This window comes from Fusarium graminearum, chromosome 3 (assembly GCF_000240135.3).
Source record: "Fusarium graminearum PH-1 chromosome 3, whole genome shotgun sequence".
Taxonomy (NCBI): Eukaryota; Fungi; Ascomycota; class Sordariomycetes; order Hypocreales; family Nectriaceae; genus Fusarium; species Fusarium graminearum.
In genome coordinates this window covers 4,876,070-4,900,246 of record NC_026476.1, presented here as the reverse complement: position 1 = coordinate 4,900,246, position 24,177 = coordinate 4,876,070, and the positions used below count along the sequence as shown (strand labels likewise).

Sequence of the window (24,177 nt, the reverse complement as noted above, 5' to 3'; positions counted from 1 at the left end):
GAGGAGGAATCTACTGCCAAGAAGCAAGCCAACGAAGACCTTACTAGGTCGTCTCGATGACGTTCGTCACCGAAGAATGTCCCACCTCCTCGGGACAACTACCGCCGCAACTCATCTGAAGCTCGGCGTCCCGAGGAAGTTCGCCGGCCTGAGGAGTCACGTCGCGAAGAGCCTCGTCGACCTGAATCAGCTCCTCGTCATGCCGTCGAGAGCTACCACCCTTCTGATGCTGCTCATCACCCACCTAGTCATGCTTCAGGTCCTAGCCATCTGCCTCCAATGCAGCAAGGACCCCCAACCCCCATGTCCGGAGTCGTTCACGAGAAGCCACCAGTTGTGGCAACCCCTAAGGAGGAGCGCCCACCCAGTCTTGAGCATGCCCCTCCTGTTCGCACAGCCCCTGTTTCCGAGCCTGAACGAGCAGCCAGGAAGATGGAAGTTGATGAGGACTATGACGACAGTGGAGAAGATGAGAAGAAGACTGCCGTTGTCACTAATGGTTCTGGCCCTGGCTCCGCCGCTGGGGACGCTAAGACATCAACTCCTGCGAACGCTGGTGTAAACGGAATTTCCGCCGCCCCAAAAGTTGAATGAGTTGTAATTTGACTTGCCGCTTGTTCGTCATGAGTTGAAGACTTTTTATTATTATTACCTGCGTCGTCTAGTCTTGTGTTTTTCTTGTATACCACCATTTCTACTACCGGGGGCACGGGTTTCTTTTGTGCGGATGGGGAGGCTCGAGAGACAATTCAAAACCGAGGGTCATGCCGGGGTTATGGTCTTTGTTGTTTATTTTGGCTACGACGTCACCGGCGAACAAGATCATTATGCACATTTAATTTCCTAACTCGAATCAATAAAAACTCAGTTGTATCCATCTCTACTACTCTCTCTGCCTTGACTTGATAATGATAATGCTAAAGTACGTGAAATTCCGCAAACCCTGTCATTGATACGCCAAGTCTCAAGTCCATTAAGGAGAATTTCAACTTGATAGAGAGCAATGCTCATGGCAAAGAATTCATATCCATCAACGAGGAATTAAACAGTCATCAGGCATGATATCTGAGGAGTACCAGCCTGGGGCATCTCCACGGAATGAGAAATACTACTAAGGTATAAGACTAAATCAACGTCCAAAAACCGAGTCACGTGAAGTCAATGAGGGCTCTTTTTCGGTGAACTCGGTGAGCGCTCGGTGAAGGATTTAGCAGGGTCAGACCAGGAAAAATGCACGTACGCACGGACCACCCACGAAATTCGAACAATTCGCTTAAAATATCGCCCACATTCGATTTCCTTTATCACTTCTTCTTCTCCCAGGCTTTGTTTAACTCAGGTTCATACTAACCCCCTCAAACCACACAGCCCGCCCAAGATGAGTGTAAGTACAGCTTGTCGACGACGACAATGGCTTCAATTTGTTTGCGAGACTGACAATGTGACAGCACCGAAAGTTTGAGGCTCCCCGTCACGGCTCCCTGGCTTATCTGCCCAGGAAGCGCGCTGCTCGTCACCGTGGAAAGGTCAAGTCGTGAGTATTTTCTGGTCCACCAAGAAAAATATTTTTTCTTCTTCTCGGACAGTATTTCCCAGCAGCAATGGCAATAGCTAACGTGTTGGGACCAACAGCTTCCCCAAGGATGACCCCAAGAAGCCCGTCCACCTGACTGCCGCTATGGGTTACAAGGCCGGTATGACCACCATCGTCCGTGACCTCGACCGACCTGGCGCCAAGGCCAACAAGAAGGAAATTGTTGAGGCTGTGACGATCGTTGATACCCCTCCTGTACGAGCAATGCAGCCCGCTTGGCTATGTGCCTATGGCTAACATCTTTTAGATGATCGTTGTTGGTCTGGTTGGCTACATCGAGACCCCCCGAGGCCTGCGATCCCTCACCACCGTTTGGGCCGAGCATCTGAGCGACGAGATCAAGCGCCGATTCTACAAGAACTGGTACAAGTCCAAGAAGAAGGCTTTCACCAAGTACGCCAAGAAGCACTCCGAGAACAACGGTGCTTCCATCACCCGCGAGCTTGAGCGTATCAAGAAGTACTGCACCGTCGTCCGTGTCCTCGCCCACACCCAGATCCGAAAGACCCCTCTCAAGCAGAAGAAGGCCCACCTTATGGAGATCCAGGTCAACGGTGGCAGCATCGCCGACAAGGTCTCTTTCGGTCAGGAGCTCTTCGAGAAGCCCGTCGATGTTTCCAGCATCTTCGAGCAGGACGAGATGATTGACGTCGTCGCCGTCACCAAGGGTCACGGTTTCAACGGTGTCACTGCCCGTTGGGGTACCAAGAAGCTTCCTCGCAAGACCCACAAGGGTCTCCGAAAGGTCGCTTGTATTGGTGCTTGGCATCCTTCCCACGTCCAGTGGACTGTTGCCCGTGCCGGTCAGATGGGTTACCATCACCGAACCTCGGTCAACCACAAGATCTACCGTATTGGTAAGGGCGATGCTGACGACAACGCCGCCACCGAGATCGATGTCACCAAGAAGACCATCACTCCGTACGTAACTCCTACTTTATGCCTTGCTAATCGACTCGCTAACATATCACAGTCTTGGTGGTTTCGTCCGCTACGGTGAGGTCAAGAACGACTTCGTCATGCTCAAGGGTTCCATCCCTGGTGTCAAGAAGCGTGTCATGACCCTCCGAAAGACCATGTTCCCCCAGACCTCCCGAAGGGCCCTCGAGAAGGTCAGCCTCAAGTGGATCGACACCTCGTCCGAGTTCGGACACGGTGCTTTCCAGACCCCTGCCGAGAAGAAGCAGTACCAGGGTACTCTCAAGAAGGACCTTTCTTCCGCTTAAAGCGGCAGTTTGTTTCTTTTTGTATCTTAACCAATCATTCCATTGCATCGGTGTCAAGGGTTGGTTCGTTACGCCTCGCGTTTGGGCTGGGTCAGGTATGAACTGGCATGGAGCATAAAAAAAGTCCAGCTAGAAGAGGGATGGTGATCAAAAATTCTAACGAGATTCCCAATGTTAATATGACTCTACCTTGGCCGTCCCGTGATACGTTTCGTGACTTTGTGTTGTTGATGTCTCTTTGTCGTAACGAACTCTGTGATACCGTACTAAAGGTTTCCTGTCTTTGATCAAGTCCAAAATATGAAAAATTTCCAGTATTTCTCTTGTCGTCGGCTTCATGAGAACAAGTAACAGAACTACTGTTCTTTCTTCTCTATTTCGTAATATGCTTGAATTTGTAACAGACACTTTTAGTCTCTTAAAATATAATCAGTTTAACACTATTATGCTCATTGTTAGATCGATACAAGGCAACCTCTTTTTTTTTAATTTTTCTTTAACGTTGTATAAACCATCAAATGCTCATCGTTAGTTTACTGCTAGACACTTTGATCCAATTCATTTTCAGTTTGTCGATCTAATCATTCTGATTGGCTGAGTCACCCCTGCTGTGAATCTTGACCCTGACGTCACCCCGCACTCCAAACTTGCACCTGCACCCGCATGCACATGCATTCGTGCTTGTCTTGACGCCTGACATATCTCCCTCCCAAATGTCATCCAGAACCCCTCTCAGACGCTTCAACAACCTGAATCTCGGCTCTCTTCTTCGCAAACAAGATATCCTCCCCCGAACAGCAAATTTCTCCCGACCTTCACAGAGACTAATCAGTATCTCGCGACCCCTCAAGATGTCCAACGACGACGACTACATGGCCTTCTTGAACAAGGCAAACCAGGATACTGGCGCAGGTGCATCGACACAGGCCAAGGCAGTATTCAAGGCAAAAGATCAAGACGCTGAGGTGCCCAAGGCTATCGTTGATGTGTGCAAAAAGGCCGTCTACACATCTGACGCAGACGAGCCCTTCGAAGAGGTGTCTCTCAAGTGGCAGGGCAAGAATGGTCTACCCACAGAGAGTAAGTGAACCAACATTTTATCATGAAAGCCGCAACTAACATGATTAAAGCCGAATTTGCCAAGCTCATCGATCACTCCTCTCCTGAGTCGGCAGAGATCCAGATCCTCGACCCTCTGAGCTGGGACTCTCATGGCAAGTACACCGACGTCATCGAAGCCGTTCGCGAAGCCTCTCATGGCAACGATGTGCGCGTTTACCAAGTAACGAGAGACTCTACAAGAATCGAATATTGGGTTATTTCACACGCCGATGGAAAGCTCATTGGTGCCAAGGCCCTCTCTGTTGAGAGCTAAGTTGTGTTTTTCTGGGATTTTGCCTATTCTGAGCGTTTGAAATGGAATATTTATGATGAGAATGATGAATTGTGCAACAGTGGTATGCTATTGCTAAGGAATAGGCGCTGGCCGGTTTTTGGTTTGAATATAAGAACTAAATACATCAGGAAATATCACTCCCCGTTTACTCCGTTATGAATAGGTCTTGGCCAATAGGGGATACTGACGCTCTTTTGATTGAGCGTCTCGAGCAGAATGATAGTTCGCAACATATCCAAGATTTAATTAGTCATGTGGGTATGACGCTTTCAGATACAATCGATCACGACGCTGGTTTCACTACCCCCTGAATCTCTTTGCGGCTGCTGGGCCTGTTGTACGCCTGGATTTTTCTGGGTAACGTCAAGGCAAAAATAATGGAAAGGAAATGAAGACCTCCGAGTCCAAGAAGTTTCAACTGCATCCACGACAAAAAGTACCCGGTTGTCACGATAGAGACCACATCCCGCTTTGTTCATTTGCTTTATTCATTTCTCATAAGTACTCTCCGTGAGCACGGTATCATGATGCCCTAAGTCCCTAAAAAGCCCCCAAAAAGAATAATACAATCGGTTCGACCAAACGTTGAAAACTGGTCAGTGAATACAATAAGTACATAGAATCAAAACATTCCTCCTGCCCCAAGCCAGCTCATTCTGCACGTAGCATGTCTGGCGGCACTGGTGAATCCCTTTTCGGACTGGAGCCTCTAACATTGTTATCTGGCAGGAGAAGCCTATCTGAACTTTCTCTATCATGGTGCTGAGCGATCGGTGTCTTGATGTCTAGATCCATCTCTGCAGTGGTATATCGAGTTTCTTCTGGTACTGTGAGACAGCTGCTCGTATCGGACATCTCGACATCGTTGTGCTCAGATAGAATGCTGTCCAATCTTTCGAACCTATCCGTGCTCGGTGTCGGTATTGTGAGAAAAGTGAAGGGAGGAGACCTGATGGCAGTCACAGGTGTCTTGATTTCATCAGAATCCCTGGACGTGGCCGCCTCAGCCCTCAAAGCCGCGATGGACCCTCCCACATGCTCATCATCATCTTCTTCCTGTCCGATTGTCCACACCCAACGGCGCTTCTTTTCCTTCTTCTTTCGCTTCGAAATACCCCTTGGTCCTGCAGGAGACATGGGCGAACTAGGCGTACTCGGAACACCTAGGCCCGTCATTCGACGACGCATATCCTCAAAAGGTCCGGGTGTCTGCCCGCCATCCTGGATCTCGTTGGGCATGAATGCGAGAGCAAGATCAATTGCATTTTGGGGCTGTGGAGGGACGCAGGGGGGAGAGTGAGGCGAGGCTTCTTCCACAAGCAAGTCAATGTGAGACTTTGTGTACTTGTTTGTGACAATCTCCTGAGTCAGAGGGTTGTTGTAACACACTCGTCGATTTGCCTTGTCTTGCAGACGTCGTGACTGCCGCCTGGGTGAAGGTGGAGGAATGGCAGTAGGCGGTGGAAGGGGTGAGTTGCGCAAGATGCTGTGAAGCGAGCGAGGATGTGTGTAGGGTGCTTGTGTTGTCAGTTCCGCCAGAGATGTTGGGCGAGTAAGCGTGCGTTTCTCGACATGTAAGTGAGGTTTGTGGACCGGAGCCGCTGAGATATCAGCAGGCGAGAAACTAAAGGCTTTGCTGGTTTGGGAATCGACAGGTCCAGCAGAAAGTGGAGGTGTAGCTGTCATAGTGCTGGGGTAGTTGATTTCTAGCCCTGGGTGTGGTGACGGCGCTGTATCAGATGATGGAGTCTCAGGATAAGAAGCGACATAAGGAGTAACAACTCTATGTTTTGGGTCCTGACGTTCCACGGGAGTTTCAAGACTGAATGCCTGGAGGGTGTTGATGGCGGTGATAGGCTCAGGCAGGGATGGAGCAGCTCTTTCGATTGTGGTAACATAGACATTGGATAACGTATTAAAGGCAGTTGGGTCCTTCGGGTCAACTGCATAACTCCTTGATGACCTTGTGGCCGGGCTACATGATGTCTTGATCTGGAGGGAGAGCCGTGGCTTCTTGAGAGGAGCTTGAGAAGAGGCCATGATGTTGGCCAGACCTGGTTGATGGATGGGCCAAAGGGACTGATATACCAAACACTTGAGAGTAGAGATGAGCTGCTAGATTGCCCTCACACTGTTGCAGGTGGTTGGGTCTATGAACCAACAGGCAAGCAATGTCGAACAGGTCTAGCCGAAGACGCTGTTACCGAGAGACCGGAACCGTCAGGGATCAGTAAATTGATATAATGTCAAAACGCAGAAACTACACGAGCAAACAAACCAGAAACGAGGACATTGCGTCTATATAGGATGATAGACATTGAGACATGCATCACACTGGGTCAATTGTGGGCGGGGAGACAGAACCAGGGTAATCGTCCTTTCTTTGAACCCAGTCCTCGGACCTAGACAAGCGCCCCTAACCATGCATGCAGTGTGATAATCCTCCATGGTGTAGACGCGGAAGCTGGGGGGTTGAGGAGGATTTAGCCCTGGGAACTCTGACCTGAGGGAAGGGTACCGAATGGGTGGATATGTCACTGAGGTGTGGTGTGGTTGGTTCGTCACAGCAACTTGTGGAAAACGTTAGAGGCGCAAGCGCCCAGGTAGAAGTGTGATCCTGGTAAGCTTCCAACCAGGTCCAATCACGCGGCTAACAGATCGGCTCTTTCACTCGCGCTGGCGTCTATGCAAGAGGGTTGTCATTGTTCCCCTCTCGCAGTAGGTAGTGGGATCGTGGTTGAAGGGTTAAGAAGGGCTGATGGTGGACGTCTGTTGTCATAATTTGTTTTTCTTCTGCTTGCAAGGACAAAGACGATCATGCTAAGGTGGACAATGGTTCCGCGATAGTAGTTTGTTGAGCAAAGAACTAACGCCGGTGGAGACTCTGCTCAGCCATGTTCTAAGCCATGATCTAGACAAGGCCAGTCCTCGTTCTCGAAGCCTCAGCCATGTTCTTTGAAATTACATTCATTTAGAGCTGACAAAGGCGAGTGTATTCCCAGAACAATCACGCAAGGACCACAAGGAGTTCTCAATAACAACTCAAATTGCGGTAAGCACTGTCTGTCTGTCGCGATGCACGTCTTTCCAAGCTGGGAGTTGGTGTGATTGGAGGGACCAGACAACCTTCTTGTAGCGAATCAAGCCCTCACTTGGGCGGCTACAGCTCAACTGTGGATGGTCGAAACGGCGTGGTAATGTTTGCGCGACAGGGATCACAGAGGGGGATCAGAGTGATGTGAACTGGAGATGGTAGAGAGTCAGAAATGAAGTCGGGGTAAAGTAGGAGTGACTGGGCCACAGGTATCAATTCGTCCTGCGGGTTTAGAGAAATTTTCGTGATGTCCGGCCGAGCATCGCGTCTATCGTCTCGCACAAAGCAAGGAGAAGGTATTGGCGTTTGCAGGAGGATCGATGACCGACATGGCATCGAGCATATCGTCTACGTTACTGGCTTGCTCGCTGCGTTCAACGTCATTTTGCTCCATGCATGTCCACCGCTATATCGGATTTGTGATGGTAATTCGTTGGGCGCGCCTGTGGAGAGTTGATGCAACAACAAAGAAGTTATATCAACATTAGATGTCTCAACAGGCATACCATCTGAAAACACTGCTATGGTCAATATGATTTGAGCGGTGATAGAGCTGATTGATTATATAGCGATAGGATGAATTAGAAAAATATGCAGGCTTGTGCTGTAAGTCACATCCCATACCTTCCTTCCTCATTAACGGATGTTCACAGGCAAGGACGCATCGACACCTCAGGCACAGATTGCAGCGGCCTCAGCAGGCAGACGCAGCCCCAGGGCCTGGACTATAGCATCGTGAATGATTGAAGTGAGATAACTTCCAAAATATTACGCTTAATACAATTCTACTTTTTTCTTCCCTATCGATCAATCAATTCGTCTACTGCATGGCCGATTTTGCAATTTTGCAATTTTGCAGCGGCGTTCCGGGAGGAATACAAGTCTCTCTACAAGACCGACCTTAGAGTCTTCTCTCAATTCTAGACTCTTACTCCTATCCAGTCTACATCAAACCTGAAACTTACATGCCCGCGGTCTCTTCAGACTGCCAGTCAGAGTGGAGGATGGAGCCGCCCAGCAAGAAAAGGCCTCGGCGGAATGATGACCGAATCATACTGCAATTCGTTCGTTGCAGCCATCCCATGTTCCAGCCTTTACTGACCTATCGAAAAAGGATTACGATTGTTTCTACGCGCAGGTCTTTGAGAACAAGAAACCAGAGCTCAAGAATTTCCCTGTGGGCGTTAAACAGAAGAATTGCCTGGCAACATGCAACTACAACGCTCGTGCCCGTGGTCTCACAAAGCTCATGTCCGTTTCCGAGGCCAAACGCAAGTGTCCAGAGCTCGTCCTTGTAGACGGTGAAGATCTCACACCCTTTCGTGACATGAGTAAGACATTATTCAACTTTTTCAAATCCTTCTCTTGGAATAACAAGGCCGAGCGTTTAGGATTTGATGAGGTTTTCATGGGTACGTCGTTGTGCTGCATATACCCTGCACCTAATTCAAATTCGTATACTAACCAGGCTTATCACTTTGTAGACGTAACAGACATCATTGAATACAATCTTGCATGCCTTAATCTGGAATTTTTAGAAAACTCTTTCTTTTTCCTTTCTAAAAATGACCCTGAACGGGGTTTCCAGTGCGATCTAACGAGCGTCGCGGGCTGTGTCGAGGGCACAGCCTCTCCAACCCCTGACACAAAAGAACCGGCCTATTTACGCCTCGTATTAGGATCTCATCTTGCCCAGTTCCTACGACTTCAAGTGGAAGAAAAGCACGGCTTTACTTCCACCTGCGGCATCTCAATTAACAAGATGCTTAGCAAGCTTGTGGGTAGCAAGAATAAGCCTCGCAATCAAACAACGCTACTAGCGACTACCGAGGACGAGGTGATTGCCTTCGTAGACACCCACAAGCTTCGAAAGATACCTGGGCTGGGATTCAAGACTGTTCAGGCACTAGGAACCCATGCCGGCGCTGACATGAGTAAAGGCATCTCTGAAATTCCTGAGTTGAGTGATAACCCCATTACCGTCGCCGATGTTCGCCTCCACCCCAGTATCTCGCCCTCAGCTGTAGAGACTCTATTAATGGGACCTGGAGCAGAGAAGGGGGTAGGTACACGGATCTGGGGCCTTCTCCACGGAGTTGACGGAACTGAGGTAAAGGAAGTCAGTGACGTGCCTAGTCAGATTAGCATCGAGGATACTTACAAGGGCTTGGATGCCATGACACAAATTACAGAAGAACTCCACAAGCTGTCTTGTTCTCTCATTCGCAGAATGAGAATAGACCTTCTTGTGACTGAGCCTGGAACAGACACTCAGGGAGCACAAAGATGGATTGCTCGACCCAAGACTTTGCGCTTGTCACTCAGGTCTTGGGCATATTTGCACTCAGCGCAAGGCCAGGCATATGGCCGAGTCTCTCGCTCGGGACCCTTGCCAAACTATGTGTTTGACTTCAAGAATGACATAGAACATATCGCAGAAAAGCTCGTCTCTGATGCCCTGCTACCGTTGTTACGACGCTTATCGCCGGAAAGGGGGCAGCGGTGGAATTTGCAGATGCTCAATATCTGTGTGGCAAATATGGTATTTGGTGCAGCGGATGACAAAAAGGGAGTGGGCAGGGATATTTCTGTCATGTTTAAACGTCAGGATGAAGTGCTGAAGCCTTTTCAGATAAAAGAAGAACAAGACGTTGGAAAGGGCGAAGAGCATGAACACCTTGTGTCAGAAGGCGAGGATGAGGATGGCGAAGACAGCGAGGATGATTGGTATATAGGGGATAATGTATCATGTCCTCTCTGCGGAAATCCTATTCCGATGTTCGCTGTACCAGCACACCAAAGATATCATGAAATGGAAGAATCTTGACATTTGTCAGCTGTGAACCACACGAATCCGATAGCCGTGCTTTCTGATAGAATCAGGGGCTCTTATCTTCAGCATATGCCCCAGTAAAATATCAACAGTGAAGCTTCTGGTAACATTCTGAAGCGCGAAACAGACGAATTCTATCCATCACCACCTACTTGGCGAATTACCTGCACGGCCCATATCGTGCTCACCGATGGCTCGACCGAGATAGGGTCACACAACACTCTGATTTGTACATGGATTAGCCACGATGCACCGGGCAGCAAAGCCGAAGTAACTTGCGTCACGATCAAGAGCTTCATTGTCCAGGTTGGGTTAGGATGATGTCCATAGAGCTGGAATTGCACTTTCTGCTGCACTAATCACTGATTGCACTCAAAAATATGCAAGCCAGAATGTGTGGCTGGACTCCTGATGTTTCTTCCAATTCCTCTGGAACCCAACATTGAACGTCTTCCCGGTTCAAGTAACACGGCGTTACGGAGTTGCAGCCCCTCTTCATCAGAGGCATGTAGGTATCTTTTGCTGTTGCTCAATAGTTACGATGAACATTTGTGAAAGATCACGGTGAGCGGAATGCAGTGATACGAGATGAAAGACGGTAGCAAACATAAGAATTTGTCGAGTTACACAGAGTTCTTTCGCAGCATGCAAGATTTTGGCACATGTAGCCGAGCTGGGGCGTTTCACTGCCAAAGTTTCTATATACACAAAATAGGTACTTGGGTAGCAGACACGTAGAAAGGGAGATAGGGAGGTAGGTAGTATAAGTGAGGCTAATGACTCCATTTGCATCGCACATTGTGACACTGCTGTATCCATGATTTCCCCTCCCCTTCTAAAAGCAGATGAGATTAGCTACAGAGACAGGGAGGGAGACGGGTAGATTAGTTAGGCAGTGTAGATAAAGAGCGGCTCCATGCCAGTGTCGGTCACACCCGCCTGCCAGCTGGCGAACACTGCCAAAAGCGCCAGTGAAGCCATCATCCTCAAGGTGCACCGCATTCACTCCTGCCCTCCCGGTCTTGATTTCGTCACTCTCTTTCTCTTTCTCTTTCCTTCACTTCACTTCATCCTTCCCCTTCTTTCTTTTCCTTCTTCCAACCACCTTCCATTTCTATTTCGATCTTCCGTAAATTATCTACGGCTTCCAACATGCACACCAAGAAAGATACTGGAGCAACTACGCGACCGCATCTGTATCTCTCCTTCCGCTTGGAATGCAGCATTCCTTCTTCTTTTTCTTCTTCGTCTTCGTGATTGCCTTATTCTATTGACTCGGATCCTTCCCGTCTGTTTGTACTCCTTCTTTCGCCTTTCTTCTTTCTCTTGTCGGTCTTTTCGCTTCATTGTTCACTCAACTTTGCTATACCAACTGCATACGCATCAGTCAAAGCGGCTCCTTGTTTACGACCTCTGTTTGACATTCACTCACTTATTGTGAATGAGATACCCTTCACCAGCTGCATTTCTGCCTGCGAAACAAAGAAACACCAAACATTTGCATCTGATGGCTTCTTCCTCTCCCTGGCATTTGAAGCTCGCTCTCGGGAACTAAATCATCCTAGCTGCCCTGGGATCCTTCATACACAACGCTCATATACTCACGATCCTTTACTTGAAAAGGGTCAAGAAGAACGAACACTCACATCAAATAGTTGTGAATCAACTGCGGTCTCATTCCCCTCAACATCTCGATAACAAAATCACCAACGCTACGCAAAAACGGCATCATGACCCGCGGCGGGCGAACAAGTTCGGTCCCTCGCAGGCCAGTCGACCTGACTAGCAACCTCTCTATCGCTGAGAAAAACGATCTGACAACTTTGATCACAGCTATTACAGAGAAGCTTCACAATGATATCAGTATCATTTTTGATTCACCTCCAGTCACCCCTACTCTAGGTGACTTCAGTGACATTGAGAATGTCGATATCGGCCATCACCACTGGCTGGCTCTGTCACTCCAGACAGATGGCAAGGAGAACGTAGACCCAAGACATTCCAATCTAAGCAAGAATATCCCCAAACCAGTACCAACAGACAAAATTACAGATCAGTCCCGAGGTAGTGAGGGATCCGAGGCCATCACACCTCAACTCAGGGAGCTAAAGAAGGAGGCTCTGATATTCTTCAGAAAGTGGCAGTCAATCTTTCTACAGCGCCTTCGTGATATCAGCGTCACTGAACCAAACGGCTCTCAACCTAACATGCGTGGCCGTGGTCGTGGTCGTGGAAGTGCACGAGGTGCAAGAGGTGGCCGTGTCGCACGTGGTGGAAGGGGAGAGGGTCGTGGAGGTCTGACTTTGGCTACTGGTAAGTTGACAAAGATCACTATATGTTTCATTACCACATACAGACTCTATGAGCTGAAATTGGATAAAGCGATGCTTACAAAAGTCCAGGTCCCCCCAAGACTCCTTCCACTCACATCGATCGCGAGCTGTCTCGACGGTTCCCCCCTATCCCCACCTCTCTGTGGACTCTACCACTAGAGAAGCGAAAGCTTCTACTACACATCTCACTCTTGATTGTCATTTCACTCCAGGAGTATCTTGCATATGCGCGAATGACTCTCCTCAACCTTACTTCATCTCTCAATCTTCCTCTGAAAGTACTACATGAGGAAGAAAAGCGAATCGCACAAGGACTCAGCCAACTTGCAGTCGACTCGGTCATCGAGCAGGCTTCACAACAGAGTCAGGATGAGAACAAACCAGTATTGAAGTCAAAGGCACGTATCGCTGCCATGACTGGACCTTTCAGACTTGGAACGCAGCTTATCGCCGTGGGGATCGGAACTGCCCATGGCGGACACGGCTTGCGACTCCCAACAGCTGCAGGGCTATTGGGGCCCATGGCTGATAATGGTCCATCTACTGGCTCAATGCTGGGAATCTACAGTGCGAGACCAACTTGCAAGATGATTGAGTCGTTTTCCCGCGAGATCCAAGATTTTGGCCTCATGCCTCTTCGGTGTGAATCCCAAGGGGACTATATGGATGCAACGTCAATTCCATCTACCGCTCGACGCCTTCGCTTGGTCATTGCTATCAACGGTTGGGTAACGGACAAAGACAATCTCACAGGATCTTGGAAAATCCTTGGTGATAATGCGGAAGTGTATATTCTGCGATGGGAGATGAATGTGCTTTCCAACATAGGCACTGCCCTTGAGACAGTTATCAGAAGCTCAGCTTGGACTGCAGCAAAACAGGCCATCTCTTCGCGAACAAGTGAGTTACACAGAATGTCCCCAAGTGGAAACGACTAACACAATCTTAGTTTTCAAGAACCTCATCGAAGCAACTTGGCCAATGGAACTTATGAAAGTGAGCAAGATCATCGATAACCCCTGGAGCATGGGGATGGTTCGCGCCGAGAAAGCCGGTGCTGTTCTTGCGGACGCAATCATGCGCAGCAAGATTCAAGGTGACCGCCCAGTGTCCCTTGTCGGGTTCAGCCTAGCAGCTCGAGCCATCTATGTGTGTCTGATGATACTTGCTGAACGTCGCCAGTTTGGTCTCATCGATTCCGTGGTTTTGATGGGCACACCAGCTCCTTCAGAGAGCCGTGTCTGGTTGACTATGAAGAGTGTCGTATCTGGCCGTCTGGTCAACGTCTACTCTGAGAGCGACTATCTCCTTGGATTCTTATATCGTACTTCCAACATCCATTTCGGGCTGGCAGGCCTTCAAAAGATACAGGGCGCGGATGGTGTCGAGAATCACAACGTTAGCAACCTTGCGAACGGGCACTTGCGTTATTCACTCCTTGTTGGAAAGATTCTCAAGGACATTCATTGGGAGGACCTGGACCTTAACGCTTAGAAGGCGGAGAAGCTGCGCAGGACCACTTAGCACGAGAAAAGTGTCGGCATCATATTAGGCAGGACTGGACGAGATGAGAATACCTTTGCTATGAACGGCTTAGGAAGATTATGGAACAAGAGTTTATGTGTAATATTAACATTGGGAAACTGCATTCTAGGTGCGCATTCCTATAGGGACAAAACAAATATCGACAAGTCCCCTTATGCAAATTGTATAGCCATTTACTCCCAACCCTAACCATTGATTAAGTGCAACACTCCTCCTATCCATATATGCTAATGTTTATGCTGGTGACACCTATTGTGCATGTGTATGTGTATTTGTATGGAACGTTGAGCCCAAAGTTTGCATCTAGCCATTTCAAACAGACTAGAGATCCAATAATGTCTATCGTGGACGAGACGTCGTGTCTTCTCTTTCTTTCTCTTGCTTCCTTTTCTAGCTGCTCTACTCGGTGACTGCTCATCTGATAAGACTGGGCAGTTCAACTTCTGACAGCCTTCACCACCGAGTACTTTTCTCATTTTGTCGCCATCCTCTGGGCCTGCTGACTGTATTTCTCTTCCTCCCCACTTCTCTCATCATTTTCACCTAGATTATTACAGAACGTGGTATCGTACATGATATATTCTCCTGCTTTTGCTTTTCAATTTGTAATTCAGTCTTGCCTCGCTTACTTGAAACGAAGCTGAGACTCGGTTTGGGAGGCAGTAATTGTCGCAACTTGCCATCATGTCAAGTTGCTTGCTGTGGTTGATCTCTGTACATTCTCGATTCTCAAGTGGGAGGGGTGGTGCCAAACATGTTGGGAACTTGCTTTCGGATGAGTCCACGCGTACCCCGTGGCTCTACCCGGGGCATGCCTTGAATAGACCGAGGTTCTCGCATCAGAGACCGATCGAGACGGGCGGGGGTTCGGGTGACAATAGTCTTGTACTCTCCGGGAAAGTTGCCCTTGGGCAGTGGCACCGAAGCAGTCCGCCAGATGTGATCGGATATGTCGCCGAGGAAAGCGGGGATCTTGCTGTTGGAACCGCCGCGTGCAGGACCGAAGCCACCGTAAGTCGAGGCACCATGGGAAGCACGGAGTGTGGAGAGGCGGGAGAGGCCAGTCGCTAAACCAGAACGTCCTCGAGCCTTCTTGGCCATAATAATTTCATCGAACAGACGGATCGAAGCATCGTTGGCTGGCTGCATTTCTCGATCATGGATAAACTCATTGAAGCCTGCAGTGATTCAAAGTTAGGCTCTCGTTGACCAAGGATGAAGACGCAAAGGGCTAGGGATAAACTTACACTGTGTTTCACGCATCATCGCAGCATAATCGTGCTGATCGTGCGGAAGACTCTTGATGAATCCATCCATATCAAAGGCATACAATTGGCCGTTGGACTTTTGCTGCTTCGAAGGTCGACCGAGATACTTGCGATAAGTATACAGAAGACTCGCAAGGCAGCGGACAAACGCCGCACGCACCCGATCGGCATGGAAAGCCTCAGGACAGATAAGCGAACAATATCCAAGACATCTTCCGTGAGAAACGATCTTGCAGCCAGTGCACCTGTACACACCATCTCCCTCGGCCAGGTCATTACAGATAGTACACATGGAGGTGTTGTCTTTTGGCATGTAATTGAAGCAGTGTCCCTCGACCCAGACTGTGGTTTCTGTGTTTCGTACGGGCTGGATCTGCATGCTGGGCATTATGGTTGATGCTGCAAGCGTTGACTGGGCATAAGTTGACGGAGCATAACCGCCTCCATAGCCACCGTTCGCTCCACCAATAACAGAATTTTGAGATTCTACCGAAATAGCTGAGATAGACAAGTTGGCCTGATGACCGTTGAGAAAGGGCATACCCGGCTTTTGGAACGGCGGGTGCTTGTCGACGCCGAAGGAGGAGCTGCGACGCATCTTCTCTTCGCCGAAATGACCCGAACGCTTCTCCCGAAGTGTAGATGCAAGAGCGAAACCCGAGTCGCTGCGAGACACGGGTGTAGAAGGCATGGGAGGGAAGTTTATAGAAACAGGAGAAACAGACGACTGGGGGCTTGTTTTGCCAGACTTGCTTGTGCTGGGCCTGTCTGATTTGCCATTCTCAACATGTGCTGAAGCAAAAGCGTTGAAGATTGGGGGCTGGATCTCATTTGGCGGATCGGCCTCTCCAAATCCCGAAGAGCTCTGAGACACCCACTTGCCAAGGGTGCTCTTCGGGGTCGAAGTTCTGAACAAGGACCCATTTTCGGTCGAGAAAGCATCATAAGGGAATGATTCCATAGCATAAGGAGGGGGGCCAGTCGCAACTCCATATCGAAGCTTGTGAGGGGCTGCAACTTGCAGGAGCGACATAAGTTTCCTACGAGCTTGACGAGGAAGTCGGACAGGCTGTGAGGTAGCATCAATAGTGTCCTTGTCCAAGTCAACAAGCACATAATCGTCTTCAGGTAGTTCGATATTATCGTAACGACGTTCAATGCCGACAATGTATGGACAAGGTGCCTCGAGAGCTGACAAAAGGCGTGCAGGGAGAATAGGGATGAAGATGCTGGCCCATTTGAGGGGGTACAGGAGATTTGCCAACGCGTGACAAGCAAGATGCAACATGCTAGCGTGAGAAGATAAGAAGATAATTCGGGATTCGGCCATGGCATATTCGAACAGGGCGACAATGTTCTCGAGTGACAGACAACGGAACAGCGCATAGATATCGATGGTCCGAGAGCCAGGGATTTCGTTGTCAGCTTCTTTCCGGGCGTAAAGACGCAGTTCTCGCACTCCTAATTCGACTTGAGTCTTGGATCCTAGGGGGTTGAACGCCTCTGTGCAGAGATTGACAACATATCGTTCCAGAGGTTGCCAGCGTCCAACTCTTGGCGAGCTTGGAGGTATTCTTAGCACACTCCCATCAGTCATGGGTGTAACAATAGCCTTGAGCCATTCTTTCCAGAAAGACATGTTGCCTGCGTCTCGGCCAAGAATGCCGTAAGCACGAGGCGCCCAAAGCCCGCTTTCGCCAGCAGTAAGGCCCTCAATCTTGGACGCAGCACCATGTCTCAGGGGCCTAAGCATATCCGTCATGAGGGTGATCTTTTCTTCGACTGTACTGATCTCATCTTCGAGCCTCTCACGAGCTGGAGAGCCCGAAGGGATCGTGGGTAGTTTTGCCAGGAGCTGCGAGAGGTGAGTGCGTTCGCCTGCCAATCGGACACCCAAGCTTGCTGCCAGCTCTCGTTCTTCTTCTGACATGTGGCTCTGACGCCATTCCTCGCACTTCTTTTCAACATCCTCGGCCACATCGGCGTTGAGAGCAATCCAGATGATGATTGTAATGCCGTACAATTTTGAGTTGTCGTCTGAGGTCATGGTGAAACCATGCCATGTGGATCGCGGTCTGTCATCGGATGAAACGATCTGGATGTCGTTGGGAAAAGCAAACATAGGCACGTAATCGGGAAACCTTCCACGCCGAGAGATTTCATCCCCAGCCTCCTGTGGAGGGTAACGGTCGAGAAGAACGGGCTCGAAGCGTCGTTTGAGGGGGTGCATGTCGGGATCTGTGTTGAGGGGTTCGGGGGGAGGGATTACGGAGTTGTAATTGCTGAGTCGCCTTGTTGTTCGGATGGAGGCTGCAATTGTATGTTAGCAAAAGGTTTTGAGCAGTGTCGGCTGTGTGATAACATGAAAGCCTAGAAGGAGGGGAATACGAACCTGCACGACTTGTGCTGATCCTGTTGCTGGGCTGTTTGCGCACACTGTTCATGTCCCTAAAGCTCATCTTGCGGCGGATACTACCCTTAATGCTTCTGAGAGGACTCAGTCTGCCGCTATCGCTTTCTTCAGCCCGAATCCGCTCCATCCTAGGGTTCACCATTGGTGCCCGAGCCTGAACTTTTGCGCCCGCACTGAAAGTGAGGTCCTCAAGAAAGACCTCGCGCTCGGCTGCAAACTTGACCAAGGCCTTATCGAAGTCAAAGTCACCCATAAACATGGAACCTTCGCCTAAAGTACCGCTGGGAGCGGGGTTTTGGCTGTTGCCGTTGCTGTCGTCATTGCCATTGCTGAAATCGGGAGGGTTCACAGCACGAATAGTGGCGCTGCTGCGGTTGCTCTTGGTGTTTCCGTCTGTGTCGTCGAGTGTTTGTATCGAAAACCGTTCGGTGAGAGACATCTTAGAAAGACGGCTGGCAGAGTTCTGTCGCGAGTGCCGTGCGTTCGTTTTTGGCTGGCCGCCATTTGTCCACTCGTCTTCGGGCTCGCCATCTTCGATAATGGTGGACTCGACGGGAACAGCAGGTGCAGGCTGTGAGTTGGGATCTTGGTAGGACACCGACTCTACACCAGCGATCCAGAAATACTCGGCGAGAGGGGTCGATGAGCTCTCCATGACATGTCAATCGTGGTGTATCGGCCACCAAGCACACAGAACTGATACGAATGGGGAGGCGTAGAGGGGAGGAGTCAAAGAAGCCGTCGGCTACTTTACTCTGGGCTATTCGTATGGCTGTGGTTGTGCCTGAAGGTGGGCGATCGACAAAATCAGGTCGGGTTGCTGGGGTTGCAGTTTAGGTCATGAAAAGATATGACCAGCACCAGGGCCTTTTTTTATCAGGCGAGTACGAGATAGGTAGCGATAACAATAGATCCAATCGTGGACGTTCTCGACCGACGGAGCTATGTCGATATTTGAGGCCGAATTTGGACCAAAAAAGAGACTCGAAACGGGGTGAATAAAGGGGACCTGATCGAAAAAAAAAAGCAGAGCAACAGCGAGGAGCCAGTCGCTCAGAGGTCGGTTGCAATAGATGGGAGCCAAACGTTAGCTTCAAGGTGGGTAGACAAGCCCAGGGCCGACTGGAACCACAAGAGACTGATTGTAAAGAGGAGAAAAGACGCGATGAGAAAACCACCAGGAAGCCGCCTGAGCAAAACGACCAACAAGATGAACCAGAGATGAAAGAAGAAAAAAAGATGATGATGGTGATAAAAACAGAAGTGCCTATGGCAAGTTACGGTAGAGCACAGATGAGAGAAAGGGCCCAGGAGAAAGAACGAGGATTCTCAGTGTCGATCTGCCTGTGCTCGTTCGCAACTTTTTAGGCAGTACGGATACATTTGTGCAGTCAAGTCCAGGTTCAGGTATAGGTACAGACAGGTACCTGCTCGGGCTGGTATCGAATACCCCGTTTCAAAAGCAGATACAACAATGAGCGAGGTGAGCATCGACCGGACCAGGGTGTACTTTTGACGCGAGTGGGTTAGTGAGTGATTGTAGGCAGGGTCCAGGGCCAATCCTCCATGTTAGGTTCCCTCTGCTGGCGGCTTCGACCCTCCAAAGGTTGGAGAAGGACGCCCGAGCTCCAGCTTCCTAGGCCTGGTCGAGCATTGGTCCAGGGGTTTCCCGGAATGGCTCGTAGCGGCTGCCACACCGTCCACACGCCTAAAGCCGTGGGGTTGCAGTGAGGTAGGGGACCGTTTTTCAAGGGACCACTGAGAAATGAATGCGCCGACGGGCTTCAGCTGCTGACCCAAATCCATGAACTGAAGGCGTAGTATGTATGTGACATTGTGACTTGATGCCATCCATCATGAACCAGCCGTTGAATCGGTCTGCAACAAAGATCCAATCTCACCGCCAGCTTTCGTCCCGAGTATCAGCTTCACTGAAATGGAAGGTGTTTGCCTACGTCTTACAACAGGGTATATCATATACCTAGGCTGGGCTGGGCCGACAAGGGCTATTACATACATTGTATCATCTACAGCCGAATAAGCGACATCAAGATGCGACCAAAACCAACGTATTGATTGACTGGCAGCAAGCAGTCGGTCTCGCGCGAGGCTACTAACGTAATGAGGAGAGCAGAATTAATAACGACCCCAAGCCAAACGTAATAACACTTCTGCTGCACTGTACCTTACAGCAACAGGCTGATTAGACTTTTGGGGGTCGATGGAAATTAACCGGTTCCCCAAACAAAGCAAGCCGTCAATCTTGAGGCGTCTTCCTAAGCTCTGCTGACCATTCGGTAGATGCAGCCATCAACCACATCCAGAGCGTGTGCTTGAGTTCGAGTCGACTTCCTCACCCATACACACAAAAACCTCAGGGGTTTCAGGCGAGCAAGAAAGACCTCAGCGCCGGCGGATCCACGGCCCACGATGGATATGGATATTGCTGATGTCTTTTCCCTTCTGCTGTGTTCTGTTGTTTACCAGGGTCTCGTGTATCATGCGGATATGGCTCTGAGCAGTTCATCCCACCATCCTGCTTTGTTAGAAAGAAGTACCTGCAGAGTCGCGCTTGTGGCATGCTGCAGGCCAGGTGTTGTTGCTTTGCTAGGTTAGTAGTCTCGGGTCTTGAATCAGTCCGACCTCCAGAACCAGGCTTTATGGATGTCCCTCCCGCTCCCCCATATAATGATACCCACTTAGTCGCTGTCTGCTCCATCGACCAAGGATTGCGGTGCCACATTAGCTGAGCAAACCCAGCCAGCCAGTCACCAGTGGTTATCCTTCAGCGCAGAGCCCACGATGATGTTGGTTGGGGTGCTTATCGTCAATACATGGGTTTGTACACCACCAGAACCCCACTGGGGATATGAAGGAAACAAAGGACAACAAGCCAGATTGAGGTTGTAGATTCCCAAAGTAATGGTTCCGACAGAATGGCCACGCTGCGAATGCAACACTGCAGATGATGGCGGCGCCAGTCAACCATGGGTCCTTGGGTGTGCCTGCATAGATACATATGCATATGCGGTATGCTGTATCCGTCTGCATCGACATGCTTCCTTCACCCGGATACGTGCAGACTTGATGCCGTGGCCATGTAGAAGATGGCAATCATCACCGCTGGTTCGTTCAACTGCCTGATGAGCTGTCTTTTCACATGCCACATCTCTCTCCGTGCCTGACATCAGCAGACGGACGGCATTCGTCAACCGCAGGAACAGCGCGATACGCCGTCGCTTTGAGATGATGGATGGCCTCTGTTGTTAGTATATCCAGGAGGAGACCAGGTACCAGGCGGCGCAAGTGGCCCGGCCAAGAGAGTCAGGCAAGTTGGTTGTTTGTTGCACAGAACCGGGGCCACAGGCAGGTAGGCAGGGAGAGTCTTGGTCTTGGTCCGTGTACTACACACGTCCCCAGTAAGATCTTCCATTAATATCGCCCCGGCCGAAACCACGGCTTGCTCAACGGCCGGTGCGGGTATTAGATAAAGTGGTTTGTGTTCATTCTCTGGAACACACATCAATCAAACTCGGCGACAAGGGACGTCGAACCGTCAAGCTCTGTTCAAGTAAAATCCCGATTGGGGCTTCTGGCTACAGCAGTGTAGCGTAGCCTGTGTTGATGGGACACCTCGATTAGGGAAAAAGCCAATGCTACTCTTCCTCATGGAATGTCCCGCCCTCACCGTTTTCGTACAGGCAAGCTGCAGATGCTCCGTCAACAACGCCAGGCAAGAGTGCAACAATGCGCCCTCCTAGCTGGCTACCTACTAACCTATGTTGACTGCCAACTATCCAGTTGGTAGGTAGCCAGCTAGGAGGGCGCATTGTGTGTTATTTTGGCGGGACTCGCTCAGCCCGTCTCGATGAGTCCTTGTTTTGTTTTGATCTGCTTTCCTTCCCTTTCTTTTCTTTTTGCTTAGGTAGTTTTGTTTGTTTGGTTTCTCTCAACTAACTAAGTCGAAGCAAGGGTTTATGTGTATTGCTATTGTTGTCATTGAGTAGATAGTTGACCCAATGTTTTGGTTCTAATCTTTGCTTTTCCCCCACTCATTGTGAGACGTTTCGATTTTTCTGCCCTCCCTCTCGTTATTTTTCTAAGACACGCAACTAATAGCACCTGTTAGCTGGGCCGCCTACGTCAGTTTACGTTTCTAGCTTCCATCTCAATCAGACCTTGGCGCTGTGGGTGCAATTGAACGCTTAAATGGGGGTGGATTCTCTTAGTAAATTACCTAACCTTAGCTGCTAAAGGCAGGGTCTCTAACAGGTACTCGTTCCTGCTAAGTAACGGTACCTGCTCAACTTTCGCTCAGAAAGTCGGTCGTTGGCTCCTGCCAACAATCGACGTCGTTTTTCGGATCGACGCTCGAGTTGTACAAGGGAGGCAGGTGAGACCGCCAGTTTCAAACTCCAAAAGCGACAAAACCCTGCAGATCGCATGGATGGAAATGGATGGCTCTTTCCATTTACAGGACTTGACGCCGGCTACGAAGCAAGGCTACTTGTGATTGGACGGGATACTGCAGGCGCATACATATGGCATACTTCACTTGAACATATCCTTGGGTGATTAATTTTCTTCAACAACCTCACTTCTCACTCCTTTATTTACCCCTTTTCTCAAAGAGATGATTTTGCAACTCTCTGAAACTGCCATCTCATAACGTCAAGAACCAACAGAGAAAAAATCAACAGCCTAATATGGACCCAACTATTGACAGTGACACTCGACCTGTAGCCAAATCTGGCAGTGGCTTTTTTAGCCCAGGGGCCTTCTCCATCTATCATAGGCCGGAAGCCCAAGCGCAAACACAAGAGCACACCAAGATGGGCTTAAAACAAAAGAAATAAAATGCGCCCGTCCCTAATAATGGATCTCATAAAATACGAAAGCACGAGCCAGCCTCAGATGCAGGTACAGAGCACTAAAAAGGACGACATTTAAGACATGGTACACAAGAGAAAGGTGGGTACATACACACGAATACATACATACGAATAGAGGCAGACCATTAAGATTCCTGACTACCTACTTTAAACATATATACTACAAAATAAACAAGCGAGACGGACGCCTAGTCTTCTATTTACAATACCCCTTTACAAATGGAGCTCGTGTTGGCCAATCCCAGTGCCTCTTTGGATTTCCCATCGACAAAAAAGGAAATCTCCAAAGAAGTAGAATCGACAAACAAACATCGACAGGGGTTGTTGAGCCCCATCCTATCTCGATAATGCTAGACGATGTAGTCTAGAATAGCAACAGTGTACCGTATTACTCAGGGGTACTTGAGATACATGGGCTACGGGGCTGTATTCGTGCTAAACTTAGATCATACGCGGAATGGTGACGATTGTCATTTACGTTATGCCAGCTCGATTTGAGGGCGGCGTACCATAATAACCAAATAACCACTCTCATCCCTTTCACCTCGGATCATGTGTCTCTCGAGTTTCAGTAAAGCTCAGGACTGTGGGCGGCCTCGCTTGGACTTTCAAGCTTCCCGTCTACCGGGACCTGACGCAAAACGGCATGTACCAGTCAAGTCGAGCTGGCTTCATCCACATTGACTGACGTTCGTCTCATTAGTGACTCGCGAATCAACAAGCTAAGGTTATGGGCGCCAGATACACATAGCACCATGGATGGAGCTTAGTGCACGACTGACCAATAATGCCAATGCGCATCCCACTGGAAGTACGGATACTCAACTTAGATCTCGACGGCGTCGTGCGTTTCAGGTTACTGTCCACGCTGGACCGTGTGTTGCGTCCCTGATCATACCTTAACACTATATGTATGTATCTTCTCTAGCTTCTTCAGCACGGCAATACGGCCATAAGAGATCTTAGGGCCATGGGCTGCGTCGCTCGGTATTTGTCCATCCTGGTTGATCGCCACGGCTACTGAGCCTGGTCTCTTTATCCTAGTCTCCAGGGATTCTTCACCATCATGAACAGAATCTTCTGAAGTTGAAACAAAAGTGCTAGGGCAGGCCCCTAACCAAAAATCAGCCAAAGCAGCCGCTGCTCGACATCATCCATGAACCCACCCTCATAAACGCTCCCACGCCGTTGTATTTAGCCAATTCCAGGACTTCGAATACTTGAAGGCCACACTATCCACCACTAGCTCCTGACTGCCATATTCCCACGTCAGATGTCACATCTTTGTCTCACCCAAATCAACGACACTCACAAATGGGAGCAGCCGGCCAGGATGAACCCAGCTATGGCGTAAATATCCAGCATTGGCATAATGCCTTACCCCTGCTTTTCTGACGATTCACCTCCATGCCTATATTCAGCCCGATATCTGATACAAATAGATCGATTTCCTGCAGCACATCATGCCACATCACTGGATGTAGGTGCCGTTGAGATAGGGGCTTGTATATTGTGACTAATTACTAACCTTATGTCCGCACAGTCGATATCCTATTCCAGCTATGGTCCTGCTGTGCCTTTAT

The 24,177-nt window shown here is 49.4% G+C and overlaps 7 protein-coding genes across 7 annotated transcripts in view; 5 read left to right on the top strand and 2 right to left on the bottom strand.

Annotated features, from left to right (window-relative positions):
• Positions 1 to 594, top strand: part of FGSG_12901 (uncharacterized protein) — a gene marked incomplete at both ends in the record, with an annotated part of 2,439 nt that extends 1,845 nt beyond the window's left edge. Inside the window, one exon of the mRNA XM_011326639.1 lies at positions 76 to 594. Coding sequence (XP_011324941.1) covers positions 76 to 594 — 519 coding nt within the window. The remainder of the gene's footprint in view (positions 1 to 75) is intronic.
• Positions 595 to 1,334: 740 nt separating this feature from the next.
• On the top strand, positions 1,335 to 3,024 carry FGSG_06289 (60S ribosomal protein L3). Its single transcript, XM_011326638.1, has 5 exons — positions 1,335 to 1,384; positions 1,449 to 1,534; positions 1,633 to 1,789; positions 1,842 to 2,515; positions 2,568 to 3,024. Exons 1-5 carry the CDS (start codon positions 1,379 to 1,381, stop codon positions 2,818 to 2,820), a joined length of 1,176 nt encoding a protein of 391 aa, XP_011324940.1. The 5' UTR covers positions 1,335 to 1,378; the 3' UTR covers positions 2,821 to 3,024.
• A 647-nt stretch (positions 3,025 to 3,671) lies between these two features.
• Positions 3,672 to 4,195, top strand: FGSG_06288 (uncharacterized protein; the record flags this gene model as incomplete). Its single annotated transcript, XM_011326637.1, has 2 exons — positions 3,672 to 3,900; positions 3,951 to 4,195. 2 exons carry the CDS (start codon positions 3,672 to 3,674, stop codon positions 4,193 to 4,195), a joined length of 474 nt encoding a protein of 157 aa, XP_011324939.1.
• A 672-nt stretch (positions 4,196 to 4,867) lies between these two features.
• On the bottom strand, positions 4,868 to 6,256 carry FGSG_06287 (uncharacterized protein; the record flags this gene model as incomplete). The annotated part of the gene is made up of 1 exon (XM_011326636.1): positions 4,868 to 6,256. The coding sequence occupies one exon, from the start codon at positions 6,254 to 6,256 to the stop codon at positions 4,868 to 4,870; it is 1,389 nt and encodes a 462-aa protein (XP_011324938.1).
• Positions 6,257 to 7,901: 1,645 nt separating this feature from the next.
• FGSG_06286 (uncharacterized protein) lies at positions 7,902 to 10,464 on the top strand (the record flags this gene model as incomplete). Its single annotated transcript, XM_011326635.1, has 4 exons — positions 7,902 to 7,916; positions 8,386 to 8,722; positions 8,849 to 10,037; positions 10,236 to 10,464. 4 exons carry the CDS (start codon positions 7,902 to 7,904, stop codon positions 10,462 to 10,464), a joined length of 1,770 nt encoding a protein of 589 aa, XP_011324937.1.
• A 1,409-nt stretch (positions 10,465 to 11,873) lies between these two features.
• Positions 11,874 to 13,970, top strand: FGSG_06285 (uncharacterized protein; the record flags this gene model as incomplete). Its single annotated transcript, XM_011326634.1, has 3 exons — positions 11,874 to 12,456; positions 12,546 to 13,376; positions 13,426 to 13,970. The coding sequence occupies 3 exons, from the start codon at positions 11,874 to 11,876 to the stop codon at positions 13,968 to 13,970; spliced, it is 1,959 nt and encodes a 652-aa protein (XP_011324936.1).
• A 188-nt stretch (positions 13,971 to 14,158) lies between these two features.
• Positions 14,159 to 18,357, bottom strand: FGSG_06284 (uncharacterized protein; the record flags this gene model as incomplete). Its single annotated transcript, XM_011326633.1, has 3 exons — positions 14,159 to 15,199; positions 15,269 to 17,599; positions 17,682 to 18,357. The coding sequence occupies 3 exons, from the start codon at positions 18,355 to 18,357 to the stop codon at positions 14,751 to 14,753; spliced, it is 3,456 nt and encodes a 1,151-aa protein (XP_011324935.1). The 3' UTR covers positions 14,159 to 14,750.
• Positions 18,358 to 24,177: the final 5,820 nt, after the last annotated feature.

Bases quoted from the DNA above. Each gene is read 5' to 3' on its own strand.
- FGSG_06289 (XM_011326638.1), top strand. The intron at 1,790-1,841 runs GTACGAGCAATG...AACATCTTTTAG, and splicing joins CGATCGTTGATACCCCTCCT to ATGATCGTTGTTGGTCTGGT. The intron at 2,516-2,567 runs GTACGTAACTCC...AACATATCACAG, and splicing joins ACCAAGAAGACCATCACTCC to TCTTGGTGGTTTCGTCCGCT.